The 18,229-nt window shown below is 35.4% G+C and overlaps 2 protein-coding genes across 7 annotated transcripts; one reads left to right on the plus strand and one right to left on the minus strand.

The window, feature by feature from the left end:
* Nucleotides 1-347: 347 nt before the first annotated feature.
* On the plus strand, nt 348-3,204 carry LOC147400561 (Pentatricopeptide repeat (PPR) superfamily protein). Its single transcript, XM_086446241.1, has one exon. The coding sequence runs from the start codon at nt 377-379 to the stop codon at nt 2,318-2,320; it is 1,944 nt and encodes a 647-aa protein (XP_086302367.1). The 5' UTR covers nt 348-376; the 3' UTR covers nt 2,321-3,204.
* Nucleotides 3,205-5,477: 2,273 nt separating this feature from the next.
* LOC147400562 (RNA-binding KH domain-containing protein) lies at nt 5,478-15,876 on the minus strand. 6 transcript variants are annotated; one of them, XM_086446242.1, is made up of 8 exons: nt 15,722-15,876; nt 9,773-10,135; nt 8,290-8,415; nt 8,159-8,204; nt 7,987-8,069; nt 6,848-6,925; nt 6,615-6,668; nt 5,478-5,632 (listed from the first exon to the last, which is right to left on the minus strand). In XM_086446242.1, the coding sequence occupies exons 2-8, from the start codon at nt 10,076-10,078 to the stop codon at nt 5,483-5,485; spliced, it is 843 nt and encodes a 280-aa protein (XP_086302368.1). In that variant the 5' UTR covers nt 10,079-10,135; nt 15,722-15,876; the 3' UTR covers nt 5,478-5,482. The 6 variants fall into 6 exon arrangements, with proteins under 6 accessions (XP_086302368.1, XP_086302370.1, XP_086302373.1 ...); XM_086446244.1 differs by having other exon boundaries at nt 9,773-10,128; nt 15,722-15,864; XM_086446247.1 differs by lacking the exon at nt 15,722-15,876 and adding an exon at nt 15,632-15,704 and having other exon boundaries at nt 9,773-10,128.
* Between the last annotated feature and the right edge of the window lie 2,353 nt (nt 15,877-18,229).

Raw genomic sequence — 18,229 nt, forward strand, 5'->3', positions numbered from 1 at the left:
TAAATATATTTTTTAATTCCTTTTTAATAAATGTATATCGATCGGACAAAATTAAAACTGAGTCCACAACATGGTCCAATCAATTTGGTTAAGTTGGCAATGAGATCATTGACCAATGATCAAAGCCAGAAGATCACACAAGTGGTCTTCGAATCTATTGGATAAGAAAAACTGTCCATCACAGGTGGCTATGAAAGTCAGTTTATAAGATATCGAACTTTTATTGGCATGCCAACTTTTACTAAGACCACCCCAATTCATTTGAAATGATGGGTGAACTCCTGGGGTGCTTTTAGTAAAAGCTGGTGTGGCAATAGAATCATCATAATATAAACCTCTCTTAAGTCTTTTCTCTCTCCATGATTTTTGCAACAAAATGAGAAATCAGATAGTTTTCTGCAACAAAATTAAAATTCACAAAGCTTTCGATCTTGGAACTTTTAAACAGATTAAGTTCAAGGATCTCTACTACATCAATCAAGGTCAGTGTTCTTCTACATTTGATTTCTCTTCAATCTCTCACACAGAAGCCCCACCTGTACACAACAAAGATACCACTGAATCCCTCCTTGAAAAATCCATATTAGAGTCTAATTGGAACTCAATTCAAGAAATCTATCCAACTCTCTCTCCTTATTTGATTCAAAATGTCCTCTTTAAGCTCCACAAGTCGCCCAATGTAATTCTAGGGTTTATCGAAGAATTGGGTTTTGTTCGATTTGACCTAAAATGTTTCTGTTTAGCTGTAGTTATAATTTCTCATCTTCCATCTCCTCAACCCACTCTGCATCTGTTAAAGCGAGCTATCGATGGAAAATATGTGACAAATAAACAGATTTTTGATGAATTGGTTATCGCTCGTGGACAGTTAAATTCGTCGAATTCTAGAGTTTTTGATTTACTGATTAGCTCTTGTTGTAAATTGAAGATGGCTGATGAGGCATTAGAGATCTTTTACTTTATGAAGGAAATATCGATTCTTCCACAAATCGAAACTTGTAATGAGGTGTTGAGTTTGTTTCTCAAGCAGAATCGAACGGAAACTGCGTGGGTTTTGTTTGCTGAGATGTTTAGGTTGAAAATGAAATCTACCGTTGTTACATTTAACATTATGATCAATGTGTTATGCAAAGAAGGGAAATTAAAAAAGGCAAAAGCTTTTATTGGATTCATGGAGGATTCGGGTTTTAAGCCCACTGTTGTGACCTACAATACCATAATTCATGGATACTGTTTCGAGGGTAAAATCGAGGGGGCTTTTGAGATCTTTGATACGATGAAAGCTAAAGGTATGAAACCCGATGATTACACATATGGGTCGCTCGTAAGTGGGTTGTGCAAAGTAGGAAGACTCGAAGAAGCAGTGACCTTGTTCGATAAAATGACGGATGACAAGGTGGTCCCCACTGCGGTAACTTACGCTACTTTGATTGATGGGTATTGCAACAAAGGAAATTTAACAGCGGCATTTAGGTATAGGGATGAGATGGTCAAGAAAGGTATTAAGCCGACACTTTCGACTTATAATGTGTTAATTCATGCATTATTTATGGAAGGAAAGATGGATGAAGTGGATGGTTTGATAAAAGAAATGGAGGAAAGAAACATGGTTCCTGACGACATCACATATAACATATTGATCAATGGATATTGCAAGGAAGGGAATGCGAAGAAAGCGTTCGATCTCCATTCAGAGATGTTGCATAAAGGGATTCTCCCTACAAGGGTGACTTACACATCTCTTATTTATGTTCTTAGTAAGCGGAATAGAATGAAGGAAGCGGATAGCTTATTTGAGGAGGTCATGAACAAAGGGTTGTCCCCTGATGTGGTAATATTTAATGCCTTAATTGATGGTCATTGTGTTGTTGGGAATATGGAGCGTGCGTTTATGCTTTTGAAGGAGATGGATAGGAAGAAGGTTCATCCTGACGATGTGACCTACAATACGCTAATGCAAGGGCTTTGTAGGTTGGGGAAAGTCGAAGAGGCTCGTGGGCTTCTCAATGAGATGAAGAGAAGGGGAATCAAACCCGACCATGTGAGTTACAATACCCTCATTAGAGGGTATAGTAGGAAAGGTGATATGAAGGATGCTTTTAAAGTTCGTGATGAGATGTTGAATACAGGTTTCAATCCCACTCTTCTTACTTATAATGCCCTTATTTCGGGTTTATGCAAAAACAAGGAGGGAGATCATGCTGAAGAGCTCCTCAAAGAGATGGTAAGCAAAGGCATCAAGCCTGATGATAGTACGTACATATCTTTGATTGAGGGGCTTGGAAAAGTAGAAAACTTGGTGGAGAATAATGGCATGTAAACCATTGATTTACCAGCAAAGAAGAGTTTCAATTTTCAAAAAGTGTGTGATGTTTCTGGAGGGAATTCAATTGCAAGTGCTTGTGTTGCCTTGTTACTCACTACAACAATCTTATCTCATTTCTTTTATGGGTTAAGCTGGACTTGAACCCACGACCTCAAAGTTGCTTTGCAATGTGTCAAACTAACTAAGCTATGGGTCTAATCCCCAATCTTGTCGCATTTCATAAGCATTTTCAAAGTTTCTAGTATACCCTGAAGTCGATACGAGGTAGCAATATGGTTTTATTGATAGATGCTGCTTAGTCAGAAAAATCTTTTTTATTTTTTTTAATGTGATAAATTTCTTTAAGGAAATTTGTGGAGCACCTGTAGTTGCTTCTACTAAAACAACAAACAAGAGAAACTTTCAGGTGTGTTTTATAGTTATTCTTTCTTTTTTTTCTTTTGGAGTTTATTTTGTTTCCTTTTAATTGACCTGTGATAATTGTAGCTTATTTATTGTAATTGTGCAAGTGAAAGATGAACAAAAGGAGGGTATGGTGAGAAGGGTAACCATGTTTTATATTGTTTTAATTATGCAGACAATGCTGACGTTGATATTGTTTGTACACTAACAAAGTATGAATCATTCGTAGGAGTCGAGGGATCCTGACCCTTTGCTTTATATACATTCTCTTCCTAACCACACCATGCCATTTATCATACATGTATGAGGGGTTTCTGTCTAAGTAGTCTGGCAGCTTGATTGTCCATTTTATGTACTTTTTTTCTTTGTTAATGGCCCCTCAAACCTTCTCTCTCATTTTAATATTTTTGAAATACCCAACCTACCCTTTTCTCACCTTCCTCAAGTACTTAATTTTCTAATGGTGATTGCATTTATTCTTGTCAATTTTTTTTATCATGAATGATGATTTATAACCAAATATATATATATATATATCGGTCCACAATTTTTCAACTTGTAAACATGGGGTTAGAAATTTCGGAATGGGTTGATTTTTGGTGAGGAGGATCTTCTAACCGTAGAGATCATCCTCACCAAAAATCAGCCAATTCCAAAACTTCTAACCCATGTAGGACAAAAATGGTTGGCTAAAATGTTGGCCAAAATGTTTGGTGCTGAGCGGGACCCTATACATATATATGGGGGTGGTTCAAGGGCCATATGTAAAAACATATGAAAAAACAATGGTTTTTCAAAATATAGGTTAGAGGTTTTGGATTGAGCTGATTTTTTGCAAGGATGGTCACTATGATGAGAAGATCATCCTCACAAAAAATCAGCTCAATCAGAAACTTCTAAATCCATCAAAAGTGATTTACAAATTATTGATAAAAATTGACAAAAAATCGACGGTCCACATTCTAAATCACTTTTAATGGGGTTAGAAGTTTCATAGAGATCATCCTCACAAAAAATCAGCTCAATCCGAAATTTCTAACCCATATTTTGAAAATTTATAATGTTACATTGTTTTTACATATGTTTTCTCATGTCCCTTGAACCTGACCCTATATATATATATATGAATATGAAAAATAAAGTTGAGATTCAAAATTTTTTGAAGATTTCATCGTAATTTTTCTTTGAGTGTTCGTTTCACAATTATAATATATGCATTTTAGATATTTCAAGAAGATTTATCTAGTATCAAAGTTGGAAAAAAGAAAATTTTGGAAACATTTATAGTGTCAAGCTCCCCACTTTTTATTGTTGAGCTGAGCAATTGTTAAAGATTGTCGAATTCAACATTATAGAGGCAGATATATCCATTGCAATGGCTCAGCTTCTTAAAAATTGACAAATTTGACATGTTGATGTCCTGTAATTCTATTGATCGAGTTTATGGCACCAAATACTACCCACAGTTTGTCATCAAAGAACAACCTGACAACCGTTTAATAAAACATGGCTTGCATTTAATTTTCTCTCCAACATCACCTTTTCTATCGTTTTTCTTGACAACCAGTTCAGACACCATGTGTTGACGCTGCCATCAGACTCTTCCTCGTACCCTGCCCTTTGACACATTAACGTACTTGCCAACATGAGGAATGTCCATCTCAAGACAAGTCATCCTAACAGGAGCTGCCATTCTACACTCCTTTGTGTTAACAAGCATATTTCAAGAAGGGGCATGGGAATTCTTGAATTCGCAGAAGGATCGGGTACTAAAGACAGATGAAGACCATATTCAATTACAGAAATTTCGAAGAGCCCCCCTAAGTTAAAACCGCACACTTCCAATGATTTTCTAGAGCTGCTCCAAAATAACAATTTTATAAAGATGTGCCTAATACAGAGAGATTGTGAGAAGCATAAGATCAGATGTTTCACAATGTTCTATGTCCATTAAGGATACAAAACCGTTTTTTTTAAGCATCAATATATCATCTATAAGCTAAAGCACTTATAACCCAAGTTCAATACATGAATAAATGGATGAGAAAATTAACCACCTTCCTTTGTTTATACCATTTCATATAATGCAGTTCACAATCAATCTCCTAAAACTCTCAGTAAGATGCCTCCTCTGTCAATTCTTGTTAACCTATCAACCCCCAGATATTTCTCTTCAATTATCTCACACCCACCGATGCCATCAGATCCTCATATTCTGGATCAGCCTCTTGTTTCCTTACCTTAGCTTGATTGTCTCCCTGTTGAGGACGGACAGAAATTGAAGTGGGCGAGAATGGGTCATAAACTTGGTTTACAGGATTTGAAGCGGGCCTAATGAGGTTATTACTGTACTGTTGGTTTGGAACCATGAGATTCCCGGGTCGGATTGTTGGAGCCAACTGGTTCTGATGATGTTGCAATGGATTTGCCAGCCTAGGAGGCAAATTGGAGATCTGTGGTGCTTGCACAAAGCCCCTCAGTCCAATTTGAGATGAAGGAGAAACAGGATTTGAATTTGGATTTGGAAATACAGGAAATCTTGGTGGAGGTTGAGTAGGAGATGGGTTACCCGTAAACGGAACAACAGAACCCGGCGACGGTGTTGGAATCGAAACATGAGGTTGAACCATCTGTCTAATAGGCTGAGGAATCGAAAAACCTCGAATAGCCAATTGTGGTGGTGCTGGATTGTGCAAAGCCGACCGATAAGATGGTGCTTGAGGTGCCGGGGGAGGCTGCACCACATCTTAAGTACTATAATAAACTCACAGGTATCGGGGTGACTAGTAACTCAATTAGGGCAACTGCAGCGTCGACTTTATCGAATGTGTCGGCTGATACATGGACATATAGCTCTTCATAAGCACTCTGAACTTCATTCCCATCGGACACTGTAATTTCACCCTGAAAAGAAGTCACGATAGCATCTGCATATTAATAAATGAAGAGCTATCTTTTAAACTCGTTGACTCAAAAATCAGTTGGGTCAACTCATTTCGATTGACTGTCGAGTTGACTATATACTATAACTCATTTGAATGAACTCACCAATGCCACCTGGACAGTTAGCCCAGCCAACTTGGAAATGCATTTAGTTGAATTAGAAACTCGACCAAATTATGAGGTTATATTTTATGTTTATTTGAAAAACAGAAATTAAAGATAATTCTTAATTTTAAAATGGTAGAAATATTTTAAATATTTAATAGATGTAATATATATATATATATAGATAGGGCTTACACCCATAGCTCAGTTGGTCTGAAACATTGCAAAGCAACTTTGAGGTCGTGGTTTCAAAAGTCCAGCTTACCCATCAATATATATGGGGTCGGGATCTGGTGACTCGTGAGAAAACACATGATCTCAACCATGTAAACAGGAAATCCAACAGACAGGATACACACAAATCCAGATAACAGAAATCTCTAGGATACTTGTCTTTTGAGGATAAGTCTCAACCTTCGGATTTTATGTTTACATGGTTGGGATCATGAGTTTTTTCCATGAGTCATTTTTCATGAGGCAACGGATCCCAACCCCTATATATAGGGCAATGGTATTAGAACACTATTATGTCGTGAATAAACACCATAAATGAATTTATTATATGGTGTGATTTTACAATAAAATCATTTGGAATGTTTATTCATAACATAATGGTGTGGTAATATCACAGCCCCATCTTTATTTGACTCGCCCCATCTTTATTTGACTCGCCCAAGTCCATCGACATGGAGTCGAGCCGATTTTTTTTTTAAACATAGGTGGAGAGTGAATATAGACTTTAAAAGAGATCATTATGGTGTAAGAAACATATGGTCGTGATTTAAAGGAAAACGTGAAATCCATTTCGAAATCAAGGTATTAATATCCACTCTAGTACCTTCTCTGCTCCATCTGCTTTGGTGCCATGAATTCGGATCTTAGCTCCAGTTTCCTGATTTTCATTGAGAAAAAGAGAAAACACAGGATCATAAAATATAAAAATGTAACATTTTAAATAAGAAACTTTTATGTTAAAAACCATTGCTCGAAACACAGAAAAATTAACAAGGCATAAACTTAGAGATGAAACCACTTATAAGAAACATTTGAAGCCATCAACCAATTACTCACCTCTTCTAGTCGTTTCTGAGTATTGCTTCCAGGCCCCATTATTAGACCAATAAAATTGTATCCGGGGTAAAGTTTAAGCTGCAGAGGTGATTGCATAAGATCCGGTAAGAAATTAATAGATGCCATTCATTTTTATTATAAAAGTCAAGCTTTACATTTTTCAAATGGTTTTTATCAATGAAATGGATTTAACAAAAGCAAAAGAGAAAATAATGGCATTTGAGGTGTCAAGAGTTTCAAATATTGCACTATATAGAGTCCTAAGATGATGAATCAAAAATCTTTTTTTCTATACATTTTTTCCCCTATTTCAAGTAGCATGGATGGTCTAGTGTCAATGTTTTATTTATCTCCAGAATTTCTCTTTGAGATTTCAAAGCTTTCTGGTTTCTTCTGCATTTTGAGTTCATCAAATTATAGACCAGAAGGATTCCTCCACATAACACCCTTAATTTTGCAGTCTTACACTTCTTCCGTAAAACCAGTTTTAAACCATTGACTAGAGGGTCAGGTTCCGGTGACTCATGAAGAAAACATGTGATCCCAACCGTATGAACATGGAATCCAATGGCCGAAATTTATCCATTTATGGGATGTGTATTATTGGGATATGTATAAAACCCAACAGTTGGACTTCTTGTTTACACTATTGGGATCATGTGTTTTCTCATGTGACATTCTTCATGAGTCACTGGAACCCGACCCTTAACTAAATCTCTTGTCATATTCAAACAGAAGACAACATCATTCAATAAAGTCATAACAAAAAAAATAGAGAGCTGCTATTGGCACCCCAACTTTTACATATTACACCCCAACTTCTTAAATTATTTATCATCCTAATTAAAGATTAAAACACACCATTCAAACATTACAAAAGTTGGGTTCAACTTATTACTTCAACATTGCAAAGCATTATAACTCATCAAAACAATTTCAGCAGTCGTTTACAATTAGGATTAGGCCCGTATAAAATCCTAAATATAACAAATAGAAATCTAAGAGAGAGAGAGAGAGAGCGAACCCCAACTTTTACTTATTCTCAACAATTGACTATTTTTTTTAATCAGAGTGTAATAAGTAAAAGTTGGGGTGCCAATAGCGGCTCTCAAAAAATATGTGGCCACAACTTGACTTACAGGAATAGGAACTTTGGCTTCTTTCAACAATGGCTTGTAATCAGGTGGGGCCTTGTAGCTTGGATTTAACTTTATTATTTCACCTGAACATCCCAAACAAAAATATGAGCATGGTATATATATACATCAAACAAAACAAAATTGAAGTCGCAAGAAAAACTGCCAAACCTACCAATAACTTCCCGTCTTTCCAATTCCAACATTTCCAATTTCTGTGACTGCAAGTAAATGCTTAGAACATTAAGAATCACGACAATGGAAATAAAAGAAGTATTGTAAATTAATCAACCACCATCATCATACCTGATTGTCAGCTTGATGACTAGAAGATTCGTGATTTGGACTCCAGGATGTTGACTCTGAGCCTAGATAATCTCCTGTCTCCAGAGCTCCAGACTTCAACTGTTGTGTAATTTGGTCGACTCGAGTCTGCTCAAAATATGTACCACCACACAGGCAGTAATATCACTTAATACCACCTGGAATGGGAAGCTTCCATGTGAGAAATTCACACGGAAGATACCGACATTTTAGCACCTAACAGGGGAAGAAATTTTCACTTGCCACATGTTGAGTGCAACTGGCATTTCTCCCCGTGAAAAGGAGCTATAAATGCTCCCTACCCATTTCTAAAAAACTTTTTCCATTTTAAAGCTGACGAAAAGGTAAAGAATACTGGAGAAAGAGAGAAATTCAAATGAACCGATCTCTATAAAGAAACTAAACAAGGAAAAAAGAGAGGGGGGAGCCAATATGAGGAAAATTATGTCACATTTATATAGGTACAAATCTTAGAATCCAACAAGGTATGAAATATTGTATTCAATGACTCCAAATACACGATTCGAGGACTCAGTTGTATATTTTAAACTAAAATCTTAATAAGTAAATAAAAGAAAGAAAAGAAAGCTTTTCGACTCTTGGCTAGCGTGGGTTTTCCATTTCAGAGCCTCTAAATGTATTATGTGGAGTCTTCTTCCGTTTACGATATGTTGGGAGCTTTAGAAAGAGAGGAATAGGAGTACCTTTGAGGGAAGGAGCTCCAATTGCAAGATCTCATCTTATCTATTCTGGGCCTTTTTTTTTCTGGGGAAAGGTCTTTAAAGAATTTAAAGGGACCTTTTCGAGGATGTTGTTGTAAGGTGGGAGACTATTTGTAACGTAGAGGTAGTTTAAGGGGGAGCTGTACTTCTTGCTCTTTTGATAAGTTTTGTAATCTTAGGGGTCATCTCGGCCCCATTTTTTTCTTTTATACACTTTTAACTTATCAAAAAAAAAAAAAAACATGTTTGCATAATAAGAATATAATGGAATATCCTATGATATGAATCAAATACATAGACACAAGGATACATACATGTAGTGTTAAATTTGCCACATTACAAAAAAAAATTCAAATGGAAAAGGGAGAACTCATGATTTGTCATTAATTTTAATTAATATCTTGCAGGTAAAGAAAGAAAAAGTAAAAGGAAATCCAGAAGTGCCGCACCAAAACCAATGGTGTCAGAATCTGACACATTTCTGACAAGGGTAGACGAATTCATGCAATATAGGAGAAAAATATGTCGATCTATGCAAACCAGATACTTCAAAATTGGTACGTATGATCCACATCCATTGCATATCCATATTGGATAATTGTGGTATGCAAACCATATTAGTCCCATATCTCCGCCTTTCCTCCATATCATGGATGATCATAAGAGGTTCTCCAGCTGTCACAATGACACCTAGAGAAATGAACTATATATGGAAAATCAATAATAAATAGTCCCGAAATTACCTGATAAGCTAAGATTCTTCCTCTTCGGACAGCCGCATCTTGTGTCAGATCAGTGCCCCATTTTGTTTTCCTTTGAACCTGTTTAGGACTTTCTTCTTTGGCTGCATCATTGCTTTCCGCCTTTCCACCACCTCGAAAGATGGGAACCAAGGATCCTGATAATTTGTTCTTTGGTATAACAAATCCAGACTTCACTCCAAACATGGAGACCTTGGGACTATTAGTTGATGCTCCAGCTGAAGAAGTCACAGAGGTCTGCACACGGTGAGGTTCAACCGAAGTTGCCTGTTCAACCTTTGTAGCCATCTTGTTTTCCAAACACGTCCGTATATTCAAGGATGCTCACCCAAAAGATACTGGAAGCTGAATAGAATATAAGTTCCAATATAGTCAGGGATTTAACTTTAAATTTCCAAAAACTTAACTTTAACGACTAGTTGATCATTTAAATTTTCTATTTATAACAAAGAAGTATTATAATTAATGGGAACAGTCGAAACAACGATAAAATCGCAGAGCTAAAAAACATTTGTTTCAACAATAGCAAGATCTATTTCATGTCTTGTGTTCAATCAAAATTCAAGATTCGAGCAATAATTTATGGATACACTTTTATCAGTATAGTTCACAACACATTTAAATGACAAAATAGATAAAAGAGAAAATTTATGGAGAATGCAATGGTCAAAGTCAACCACCAATGGGTTTTCACTAGACATCTTTAGAACCAAGCTGCCGATGTATGCAAGAGTGTAGTTAGAAGTGTTAGTCGAAGACTAGATTAAAAAAAGCCTACATGAAAAAATAATACCTATTTTTATTTCGTAAAAAGTAAAAAATAAAAAATAAAAAAAACAAAAAACAAAAAAACAAAACAAAACAAAAAACTGAAAAGGGACTTTATTTGTGCATCGGTATGGAAGGTGAAGGCCCAAAAATGTATGGACATTAGACACCAGTTTGGAAAACCAAATCAAACTGGCTTTGACAAAATTTTACAAATTTGGAGATTTGAAGTCTATCAGGAAGATACTCAAATTACAAGATCTTTTCTATGATCACATATATAGTACACCTACCAAAGGAGCGAGAGAGAGAGAGAGAGATCATAATTATTATCAATAATAATAATAATATTAGAAGGAAAAAAAATCTACACCGTATCATTGATATGGGGCTCAGTAAAATGAATCATTTTTTCACCATTCAACTCGATCTAGAGCTAAATCTTTTGATAGCATGTGACTTCAGATCTTTTCTAATTAACTTAATCCAATTCATTGTTTGGCCTTCATCTTTGCTATACTCATTTTATCTCCCATTGGGGTTATTACTAGATTCTCTTGAGTGTACTCATTTCTAACTTTGTCCTACTAATAAGTGCCCTTCCGATAAGTGCATAAAATGGCTACAATTTCCCCTAATTTATATTTATTTAAAGATATTAATATGAGTAATTGGGCTTATTGGTTTAATATTTGTAGGCGTTACAGGCCCAAGTGTGAGAGAAAGACTAGAGACGGAGTTTTAATGAAGAAAAAATTTACTAAATGAGGAGGGTGGTATTTGGAGAAAAATAAAGGACCAAAGGAAGAAAGAACAAACAAAAAATTCTTTAGAAAGATTTATCTCCTCTCTCTACCATGAATATCCTTATCTCTCCCTAATGCTTCTCTCTTTTTCTCTCACTCTCTCCTATGTCACCCTATCCACCTTTTATTCTCACTCTTTCCTCCTACATTTTCTCTCTACTGCTTTTCTATCCAACGATTTCTCTCTCCTCCCCTATTTTCTCACGCACACTCTCTCTCTCTCTCCATGATTTACATCTCTGCCCTTTATCATTTTTCTTTCTTCCTATTTTCTCTCTTTTTATTTTCTCCTTCGATTTTCTTCACTCTCACCTAATTTTGGGCTCCACGTTCAATCTAAAAAGAGGAGAATCCTTTTTTTTTTTTTCAATTACTTCTCTTCTTATTCTTATTCTTCTAATCTTCTTCTCCAACCTCTCTCTTCTTCCTCTGATTTTCATTTTTTAGACATATTTTTCTCAAAGTTGTTTACTCAAGAATTTTCATGGATTTCTCATTGAAGATAGTTGACTAAACACCTAACTAGGAAGAAAAGTGAAACTTAAAGATTCATGATTTTATTTTGTTCGACAAATTGGGAAAAAATTTATATCTGATTAATTAAATGATTTAATATTGCATGTCGATAAATTTTTATTACATTGAATGCTAGGAGAATCCCTGTGACATGTTAATAAGTGCTTAAACGTTCAATCATCAATTGATCAAATCACATTCGCAAATATCAATATTTTAATCGATATATTTTCGGTTAGATAGAATCATCATTTGATTCACTCAGCCAAGATTGATCAAAATAAAAATTATGGATAATTGAGTAGATCCCTGATGCCTTAGCAATTTTTATTTCTATTTTAAACCATTCCTTTTTGTTCCATAAAAAAAAATTGTGGAAAAACACGATAATTTATATAGTTTAGGTCAATCTCTTTCAAAACACGTGTTTCTTGTTCACTTTTGATTCAGTCCCTGTTGATCAACTCAGACTCCCGAATACTTACTACTTCGCTACAACCCGGATTTTGAATCTGCACAAATTAAGTTGTAGCACCTTCCTAGCCTTATGAGACTCATCCATTGCTATACCCATTCTATGAGCATGTATCCTTGAGACAGCCCAACATTCATCTCTAACATACTAAATAAGAAATATGAAAGAATCTATATTAAAACTCCATCATGCATATCCCATTTTATTTATCACCATTAGGCCTTAACTAAGCCATAAATAAGATTAAAAAAATGTGGTCAATGGCATCAGCTAAACTCCAAGGACACTTAAGACGTCTTCAATCTCCATGGAAGGAAATAGGAAGTCATCCTACAGAGCAGATTGCAACATAAGACAATGGAAGAGTCAATTTATCTCCTATTGTATTAAGGCATAAGCCTCACAAGCATGCATCTTTCTAGATAGATAAATAGCAAAAAACTAAATATTGAGAAGATAAAGTTAAATATATGTATATAATTAAGGATCGTTTACGTAAATTAAATGTCCTGACAAGACAACTTTACATCTATTAGTCTGTAATAATACTACAAAAAGCATAAAGGGCAAAAAAAAACGAAATCAACATATTCCTATAAGACGCATGCATCAGTCAAAAGGCCCCAAAAAAATATGTGCCATCCCCAAGGTGTAAACTTTTCAAGGCCTGGGTCTTTTAGGGAAAAAGGCATTTTCTCAATGCTTCTGGGCCTTTTTGAGTGCCTCATTTTAAGGTGTGCCTCCAAGGCTTACGTCTACAAAAACTTTGCAAACAATGAAACCAAAAGAATTCTCAAATCAGAAAAAAGATTCCCAATCTTGCATCACAAACTGCCCATAATCACCTCCAACTTAACAACATCAAGCAACCTAAATATTTCACTCTTCAAAGAATTTATTTAAAGGACAGACAAAACCTCAAAACATTCAAGAACACACCTAAAATGCCTCAGCTGTCTGTTTAAATCCTTGACAAACGAAAAACACCTTGCCTAAAAACCAGAGAAGAGTATAAAAATTATGGATTATTGAGTAGATCCCTGATGCCTTAGCAATTTTTATTTCTATTTTCAAAACCATTCCTTTTTGTTCCATAAAAAAAAATTGTGGAAAAACACGATAATTTATATAGTTTAGGTCAATCTCTTTCAAAACACGTGTTTCTTGTTCACTTTTGATTCAGTCCCTGTTGATCAACTCAGACTCCCGAATACTTACTACTTCGCTACAACCCGGATTTTGAATCTGCACAAATTAAGTTGTAGCACCTTCCTAGCCTTATGACTCATCCATTGCTATACCCATTCTATGAGCACGTATCCTTGAGACAGCCCAACATTCATCTCTAACATACTAAATAAGAAATATGAAAGAATCTATATTAAAACTACATCATGCATATCGCATTTTATTTATCACCATTAGGCCTTAACTAAGCCATAAATAAGATTAAAAAAATGTGATCAATGGCATCAGCTAAACTCCAAGGACACTTAAGACGTCTTCAATCTCCATGGAAGGAAATAGGAAGTCATCCTACAGAGCAGATTGCAACATAAGACAATGGAAGAGTCAATTTATCTCCTATTGTATTAAGGCATAAGCCTCACAAGCATGCATCTTTCTAGATAGATAAATAGCAAAAAACTAAATATTGAGAAGATAAAGTTAAATATATGTATATAATTAAGGATCGTTTATGTAAATTAAATGTCCTGACAAGACAACTTTACATCTATTGTCTGTAATAATACTACAAAAAAGCATAAAGGGCAAAAAAAAACAAAATCAACATATTCCTATAAGACGCATGCATCAGTCAAAAGGCCCCAAAAAATATGTGCCATCCCCAAGGTGTAAACTTTTCAAGGCTCGGGTCTTTTAGGGAAAAAGGCATTTTCTCAATGCTTCTGGGCCTTTTTGAGTGCCTCATTTTAAGGTGTGCCTCCAAGGCTTACGTCTACAAAAACTTTGCAAACAATGAAACCAAAAGAATTCTCAAATCAGAAAAAAGATTCCCAATCTTGCATCACAAACTGCCCATAATCACCTCCAACTTAACAACATCAAGCAACCTAAATATTTCACTCTTCAAAGAATTTATTTAAAGGACAGACAAAACCTCAAAACATTCAAGAACACACCTAAAATGCCTCAGCTGTCTGTTTAAATCCTTGACAAACTAAAAAACACCTTGCCTAAAAACCAGAGAAGAGTGTTAAAGCACTTCACACCTTCAGTTTCAGCTTCAAAATTTTCAACTTCATAAGTATCCATTTTCCCCCAAAAGCCAAGAGAATGATGAAGTCAGGCTCTTCAAACATGTATTCTCCAATTTGAATGGGAAGGATCGTCTCACCAAGCTCATAACCTTTAATAAAAGCAGAATATGACCAAAACCCAACCTCGGAAGAGCAACCCGAATGACATTGAAAAAATAGGATTACAAACTTGATGAGAAACCTATCAAGCCCACATATAGTCGGGGATTCCTGGTTGTTAGACTAAGTGAAAATCTACGAAATCTCTTGTGCTTCAAGTAATCCCACTCCTTCCATTTTTCTCACAAGTAAATCCAACAACACTAAAGTTCCCTCAAATGCACTGATTCATATCCCATAACCCAATGAACATAGTCAAATTCCACCAAAGATTCACTCTTTGGGCAATACTTGTAAACACACATAGTACAAATAACATCCAAGCAAACAGATTTTATTCATTATTTCCAAGAATATCCTATTAGGGCATCTTTGATTGTCACCATTCTTAATCCCCCATTAATCAAAATGGCCAGAATATAACACCATCCAAACAATCCTACTAACCACATCTCCTCAATCAATCCAACCGACCTCAACGCCTTAATACACCCTTTCTGATTAATGGCCCAAGCGAGGTAAGTACGAAAAAGATCAATCAACTAAGATAACAAGATATTACCCATGAAGAAACAAATTACCACCAAAAACAATAATTAAAAAAAAAAAAAAAATCCACAACCACACAAGATCAATGTATAATCAATTTAATAACAATAAAAAATAAAAAAATAAAACACCCAATTCAAGAAAATCTTGAATATATCAAATTAATCTCAACCCATTTACAACAACATCACAAAACCATCATAGAATCAATTAATCCCCCCAACGGATGATTTAGAAAAAAATCATTTGCTATTGTATTTGTATCAATGAAAAACAAAATCAGTACCCATGAATCAATTAAAAAAAATTAAGATGTGATTATTAGCACAGAAATGATAAATTGTACACTTTGGAGATGATTATTCAAAGGATTTATGGAAGAGAAAAAAATCCCCTAACACTAATATTTCTGCTCAATTTATTGACGGAAACATACCTTGAATCAAAGAAGTTTCTTGACGACAATGGGTGGAGAGAGACAGGTTTTACAACGGTACGCACGTGCGACTGCTGGGAGATTGAAGAGAGTGGAGATTGGAGATTCGGGTTTGTATCTTTTTTCAAAATGGATCGCCAGGACACATTTTGGTGAAGGCTACCGAGTCAACTCGTCTCGGACGAGAATATATATATATATATATATATATAGGGTCAGGTTCAAAGGACAACCATTTCTACACATATAGACAACGTGTTTTGTCTTATATGGGCAAAAATGTTTGGAATGGACTGATTTTTTGTGAGGATGATCTCTGTGATGAGGAGATCATCCTTGCCAAAATCAGCTCATTATGAAACTTCTAGACCGTCCAATTTTTGTTGAAAATTATAGACCGTCCCATTTTTGTTGAAAAATTATAGACCGTCCAATTTTTGTAAATCAATTTTGATGGGGTTTACAAGTTTTGGATGGGATGATTTTTTGCCAGGATGATCCCCTCATCACAGAGATCATCCTCACAAAAAATCAGTCCATTCCAAACATTTTTGCCTATATAAGACAAAAACGTTGTCTATATGTGTGTAGAAATGGTTGTCCTTTGAACCTGACCCATATATATATATATATATATGGGTAGCGTTCAAGGGCAAACTTTTTAGCAAACTTTTTGGCAAAACATTTTTCAAAACATGGGTTAGAGGTTTTGGAATGGGCTGATTTTTGGTGAGGATGATCTCTACGGTGAGTAGATCATCCTCACCAAAAATCAGCCCATTCCCAAACTTCTAACCCATGTTTTACCAGTTGAAAAATCGTGGACCGTCCATTTTTGTAAACTGTTTTTGATGGGGTTAGAAGTTTTGGAATGGGCTGATTTTTGGTGAGGATGATCTCCTCACCGTAGAGATCATCCTCACCAAAAATCAGCCCATTCCAAAACCTCTAACCCATGTTTGAAAAAATGTTTTGCCAAAAAGTCTGCTAAAAAGTTGCCATTGAACGCCCCCCTATATATATATATAGGGTGACGTTCGAAGGCCCAAAAGAGTCAAACATTGTACCAACATTTTTCAAATGTATGGATGAGAAGTTTCAGAATTAGCTAATTTTTTGTGAGGATGATCTCTATGATAAAGAGATTATTCTCACCAAAATCAACCCATTTTGAAACTTATAAACCCATCAAAAGTGGTTTACAAAAGTAAGACGGTCCACAATTCTTCAACTTGTAAATTAGGTTAGAAGTTTCATAATGAGCTGATTTTTGGTGAGGATAATTTCCTCATCATAGAGATCGTCCTCATAAAAAATAAGCCTATTCTAAAATTTGTAACCCCTATTTTGAAAAATGTTTGACTCTCTTTAAGGCCTCTGAACCCCATTTTGAAACTTGTATTCCCTATTTTGAAAAATGTTTAGCACAATGTTTGGCTCTCTTTAGAGCCTCCGAACGCCACCCATAAACATTTTTCAATGTGTGGGTTAGAAGGTTTGAAATAGGCAGATTTTTTGTGAGGATGATCTCTATGATGAGGAGATCATCCTCACCAAAAATCAGTTCATTCCGAAACTTTTAACCCCATCAAAAGTGGTTTACAAAAAATGGACAATCCACAGTTGTTTTACTTGTAAAGTAGGGTTAGAAGTTTCAGAATGAACAGATTTTTGGTGAGGATGATATATTCACCATAGGATCATCCTCACAAAAAATCATCCAAGCCAAACATTGTGCCAAACATTTTTCAAAATAGGGGTTACAAGTTTCAGAATGAACTAATTTTTTATGAGGATGATCTCTATGATAAGGAAATCATCCTCACCAAAAATCAGCCCATTCCAAAACTTATAACCCCATCAAAAGTGATTTACAAAAATTTGATGGTTCACAATTCTTCAACTTGTAAACTAGGGTTAGAAGTTTCGGAATGAGTTGATTTTTGGTGAAGATGATCTCTTCACCGTAGAGATCATCCTCACAAAAAATCACCCCATTCTGAAGCTTCTAACCCATGTTTTCAAAAATATTTGGCTTTTTTTAGGTATTTCAATCGCTCTCATATATATATATATATATATAGGGAGCGGTTCAGCAACCCTAAAGTTTGCCAAATTTTGTGCCAAACATTTTTTGTAAATCACTTTTGATGGGGTTAGAAGTTTTGGAATAGGCTGATTTTTGGTGAGGATGATATTTACGGTGAAGAGATCATCCTCACAAAGAATCAGCTCATTTTGAAACTTCTAACCCTAGTTTACTAGTTGAAGAATCGTGGACCATCCAATTTTTGTAAATCACTTTTGATGGGGTTAGAAGTTTTGGAATAGGCTGATTTTTGGTGAGGATGATCTCCTCATCATAGAGATCATCCTCAAAAAAAAAAATCAACTCATTCCAAAGCTTCTAACCCATAGTTTGAAAAATGTTTGGCACAAAAAATCAGCCTATTCCAAAATTTCTAACCCATGTAGGACAAAACACGTTTCGTAAAGAGTAGGGTGGCG

This window comes from Akebia trifoliata, chromosome 6, assembly GCF_017979445.1.
Source record: "Akebia trifoliata isolate Shusen 1 chromosome 6, ASM1797944v1, whole genome shotgun sequence".
Classification (NCBI taxonomy): Eukaryota; Viridiplantae; Streptophyta; class Magnoliopsida; order Ranunculales; family Lardizabalaceae; genus Akebia; species Akebia trifoliata.

Coding starts and splice junctions, on each gene's coding strand:
- LOC147400561 (XM_086446241.1), top strand. CDS start 377: ATGAGAAATCAGATAGTTTTCTGCAACAAAATTAAAATTCACAAAGCT.
- LOC147400562 (XM_086446242.1), bottom strand. CDS start 10,078: ATGGCTACAAAGGTTGAACAGGCAACTTCGGTTGAACCTCACCGTGTG. Junction 6,926..7,986: donor AAGCCAAAGTTCCTATTCCT/GTAAGTCAAGTT, acceptor TCACCTCTGCAG/CTTAAACTTTACCCCGGATA. Junction 5,633..6,614: donor AAGCAGATGGAGCAGAGAAG/GTACTAGAGTGG, acceptor ACTTCTTTTCAG/GGTGAAATTACAGTGTCCGA.